The 1935-nt window shown below is 50.9% G+C and overlaps 1 protein-coding gene across 1 annotated transcript in view; it reads left to right on the forward strand.

The window, feature by feature from the left end:
• LOC116101215 (renal glandular kallikrein-like) overlaps positions 1–509 on the forward strand; it is a 14080-nt gene extending 13571 nt beyond the window's left edge. The window contains exon 5 of the mRNA XM_031384862.1: positions 354–509. Coding sequence (XP_031240722.1) covers positions 354–509 — 156 coding nt within the window. The remainder of the gene's footprint in view (positions 1–353) is intronic.
• The last annotated feature ends 1426 nt before the right edge of the window (positions 510–1935 follow it).

Genomic DNA, 1935 nt, shown 5'->3' on the forward strand with positions numbered 1-1935 from the left:
GTGAGGGGAAGGACTGAAAGAGGAGACTGAGGTTCCTGGTTCCCACTTCAACACCCTGTCTACTCAGGCGCTTTGCATCCTTCCCTATGGAAGGGATGCAGGCTGGGAGGGGAGGATCCTATAGCTGGTACTTTTTCTCTTTTTGACTCTGCTCTGGGAACTGCCCAGTCCACTCCTCACTCCAACACCATGTCCCTGTAAGAGCTGGCCTACCAAGATCTGGATTGCCTCACCTCCTGGCCACAGCTGCCTCTTAGAGTCCCTGTCTTCCTCCCCCTGGGAGTCAGTTCTTGGTTAGCCAGCAGAACCCAACTGCCAGGTCCTTCGTAAACCTGTCCTTGTCCTTCTTTCAGGGTGACTCAGGAGGCCCACTGATCTGTGATGGTGTTCTCCAAGGGATCACATCATTTGGGCCTAGGCCATGTGCTAAACCCAATGTCCCAGCAATATACACCAAACTTATTATTTACAAATCCTGGATAAAAGACACTATGGCGAATAACCCCTGAGTGTCACATTGTCCCCTGTTCTCAATAAAACCCACCATGCAGCATATGAATTCTAGTTCTGACATTCTTTGTCCTTATGGAGTTAGGTACCACATCAAGGTCCACTCAGCTAAGGTCAGGACTTCCAAAGTAGATCAGCAAGGGACAAATGGACATGTACTATTGATTAAGGGTTTGGGGTTGAGACAAATGCAGTCAAAAGGCTCAGACCAAGTCAGGGATGCCACATGAGTCTCCTCTGGCAAGAAAAATGTTCAGATCACAAAGGAAAAAGTTAGAGACATCAGAAAGATCGACTCCAGCTAGGCCTGACTACAATGGAAGCAGAAGAGATGATAAACAGACACAAAGAATTTAGACAGAAGACCTGGTTTTATTGAGAAGCCAGGAAAAGGACAGATGTGTTATGTTAATTAAGTCTTGACTTCCAGGGGAGGAGTCTGTCCACAGAAGTTCAGGGATTGTCCACAAGGCTAGGATGCCAAGTGTCCAGCTGCGTCCCCTAGAGGGGATGTCTCTGGTAGGGCTGGACCAAAGGATGAATGCTTAAGAATGTGTCCTGTGGGACAGTGAATCGCCCATCTTGGGAAACGGGCCACACTGTACACAATGGTTGGGACCACAAACCAGTGTCTACTCAGAGGGACATGGCCACAGCTGAGAGTATTGGAGAACATCCATAGAAGGGCCCCTGCCAAGACTCAGGCAGCAAGGAGTGGACACTAGCGCGGATGCAGGGCTTGCCATCTGTGTCCTGAGGGTGCTACCTGCTCTCAGGGGAAGAATGGGACCTCAAGGGAGATCTGATGGAAACTGAGCCTCAGGGACAGAGGTAAAAGCATTTGGCTGTGGGGACTCATCAGTGTCCTTAGAAGTTGCAGTGTCCCTCTGCTGGGGAGTCCCCTGGTATTTCTCAAAGCTGCTTACAGCAGACAGCTTCTGGGCAGGCTCCAAGTTCCTGTCCAAAATGGATTGCTTCTACAACTGCAAAGAGGGGTCTCTCGAGGCCTAATGAATGTAGCCGAGCCTCTGCTCCATGAAAGTCATACTGTAGCTCCACATCAGCAATTGGTTGAGGAAGACAAAGTTTCTGTGGGAAGAAATCCCATGGGCACTCAACACAGAGCCCCACCCCAGTCCAAACTAAGGCCTGAGTGCTACCCTCCTTTCCTGGGCTCCGCCCATGCCCTGCCCTGGCCCCGCCCTTCCATCCAAGGCACCACTTTCACAGGCCCACAGCATCTAGAAGCTAGCACACCAGCACAGGTAGAAGGCCAGCTGATAGGATACCTGTGGCCTCAGTTGCAGCCTATTGCAGTTGACAACAAAGAGCATCAGGCTGAGGATAATCAGGAGCCTTACACTGGGGTGGGGCCAGAGAAGGACAGAAGGCAAGACAGGGAACAACACCATCCCCAGAAGGAGA

This window comes from Mastomys coucha, unplaced genomic scaffold (genome assembly GCF_008632895.1).
Source record: "Mastomys coucha isolate ucsf_1 unplaced genomic scaffold, UCSF_Mcou_1 pScaffold21, whole genome shotgun sequence".
Lineage (NCBI taxonomy): Eukaryota > Metazoa > Chordata > Mammalia > Rodentia > Muridae > Mastomys > Mastomys coucha.